Source organism: Urocitellus parryii, chromosome 14 (assembly GCF_045843805.1).
Source record: "Urocitellus parryii isolate mUroPar1 chromosome 14, mUroPar1.hap1, whole genome shotgun sequence".
In the NCBI taxonomy this organism is placed as follows: domain Eukaryota; kingdom Metazoa; phylum Chordata; class Mammalia; order Rodentia; family Sciuridae; genus Urocitellus; species Urocitellus parryii.
Window position 1 is genome coordinate 5,648,056 of NC_135544.1, and position 1,668 is coordinate 5,649,723.

Below are 1,668 nucleotides of genomic sequence, written 5' to 3' on the forward strand. Positions count from 1 at the left end.
AAACAAAAAGCACAAACACTATTATCACAGTGGCTATGGAAAGCTGATCTTCCTTTAGAAACATTAATAAAACAGTATTGCAACAAGAGTTGGCAAGAAAAGTGCAACACTTAGAAAAAGTGCTTTCTATAAAAATGATTCCCTTTAAGATGTTTCTTTACTACACACACTTTAAGGCCTCCCTCCTTTCCCCTCAACAAGAGAGGAGGCCGACCCTCCAAAAGCTTTCTTCTAAATCATCCATCAGACTGAAGGCGCACAGTGTCTGAGGCACTAGGGTCTCAAAGAGGAGAAAACCTGTCCCTGTCTCAAGGACATTGCAGTCTTGTAAAAGTGGGAGGTGGACATATCCCCAACCACCACATGTCCCTTAAAAGCAGACACTGCCTCTTTCTTACCATTAAAGAACATGCTGCAATTCTCACTGAATTACTTACACAAATATCCTTACACTGAAACTTTCCTGACTTACTAGGAGGCAAAAATGCAAGTATTTTCTCTTGGTGAGTACTTCTTGAAAGAGCAGGTACTAAGTGACATTTCTGACATTCGCCCCTAAGCATCACAGCGCCTAGTGAAGTCAGTTAACGTGCTTCTTTCTAGGCAATGGGAGCTTGTTTTACTCCAAAAAAGATATTTTGAAACCGAGAGTAAGTGACCAGTCCTATATCTAGATCAATCCTCATCAGTATGATCAAAGCTGAGATGCAGGAACGGTAACTTCAATTAAATTCTTCAGTCTCCTATTCCAATCGTTGATTTTCAATGTGCTCCTGTGTTAGCCGTTCCAGGTCTTTCCGCACATTAGGATGGTCTTCCAGATCTTCGTAGAGGGACCTGACGATGTCCAGTCTCCTGTAGTTCTCGGGCTTGACTAGGCTTCGGACAACCTGGAGGCATCGCTCTTTCAGGGTATACACTGGCAGAGTGATGTTGGCAAAAATAGGCTGTCCGTCAACATTGAGAGATGGCACAAATAGTTCAGTTTGGTTAACCAGAAGCCCGTCATATGTGCCTGCGTCTCTGAAGAGCCAAAGGTGACCTCGGTAGCTGTGGATGCGGCGGCCCGTGCCCGGCGGCAGCGTGGGGTAGGGCTGCGGCTCGCCGTCGAAGTTGAGCCACACAGGTAGCACGACGCGCGGGCTGCGGTTGCAAAAGATGACCTGGGAGGGCTCGCGCGAGGTCACCGAGCGCAGCACCGGCCGCTGCCGCCCGGCCTCCATCTCCTCCTCGGCGCCGGATTCCTCCCGGTCTGACTCCTCCGGATCGGACTCCTCAGGGCCCGATTCCTCCCGGCGGTACTCCTCAGGGCTGTACTCATCGGCGCCCGCCTCCTCGGCGCCCTCCTCAGCCGCTTCCAGGCTCCCCGCCTTCCGGGGCATTACCCCCGCAGCCTAGACAACCCTGGCCCGGTGGCCTCAGGATTCGCGGGCCGGACGCGGGGCGGGACGTGCGTGCGCGCCCCGGGCAGGCCTGCGCCACTCCTCTCTTCTGTCTTAATGAACTGTATTTTTATCGTCTTTTAACATTTAATTTACATAAGTTCTATTCCCACCATTCATGTTGTTGCAGTTCTTCGTACTGAGGAGGTCACGGTTGACATCTGATATATACTTCAGTGCAAAATAAACAATGAAAATGGATCCAAATGACAGGACATAATAAACA

The 1,668-nt window shown here is 49.9% G+C and overlaps 1 protein-coding gene across 3 annotated transcripts; it reads right to left on the minus strand.

Moving 5' to 3' along the window:
• Positions 1-632: 632 nt before the first annotated feature.
• LOC144250174 (von Hippel-Lindau disease tumor suppressor) lies at positions 633-1,382 on the minus strand. 3 transcript variants are annotated; one of them, XM_077792683.1, is made up of 2 exons: positions 1,353-1,382; positions 633-1,289 (listed from the first exon to the last, which is right to left on the minus strand). In XM_077792683.1, exons 1-2 carry the CDS (start codon positions 1,380-1,382, stop codon positions 744-746), a joined length of 576 nt encoding a protein of 191 aa, XP_077648809.1. In that variant the 3' UTR covers positions 633-743. The 3 variants fall into 3 exon arrangements, with proteins under 3 accessions (XP_077648809.1, XP_077648810.1, XP_077648811.1); XM_077792684.1 differs by having other exon boundaries at positions 633-1,223; positions 1,332-1,382; XM_077792685.1 differs by having other exon boundaries at positions 633-919; positions 1,043-1,382.
• Positions 1,383-1,668: the final 286 nt, after the last annotated feature.

Excerpts from the sequence above, each read along its gene's own strand:
- LOC144250174 (XM_077792683.1), bottom strand. The coding sequence starts at position 1,382 with ATGCCCCGGAAGGCGGGGAGCCTGGAAGCG. Across the intron at positions 1,290-1,352 it reads AGGCGGGGAGCCTGGAAGCG|GAATCGGGCCCTGAGGAGTC; the intron begins GCTGAGGAGGGC and ends TACCGCCGGGAG.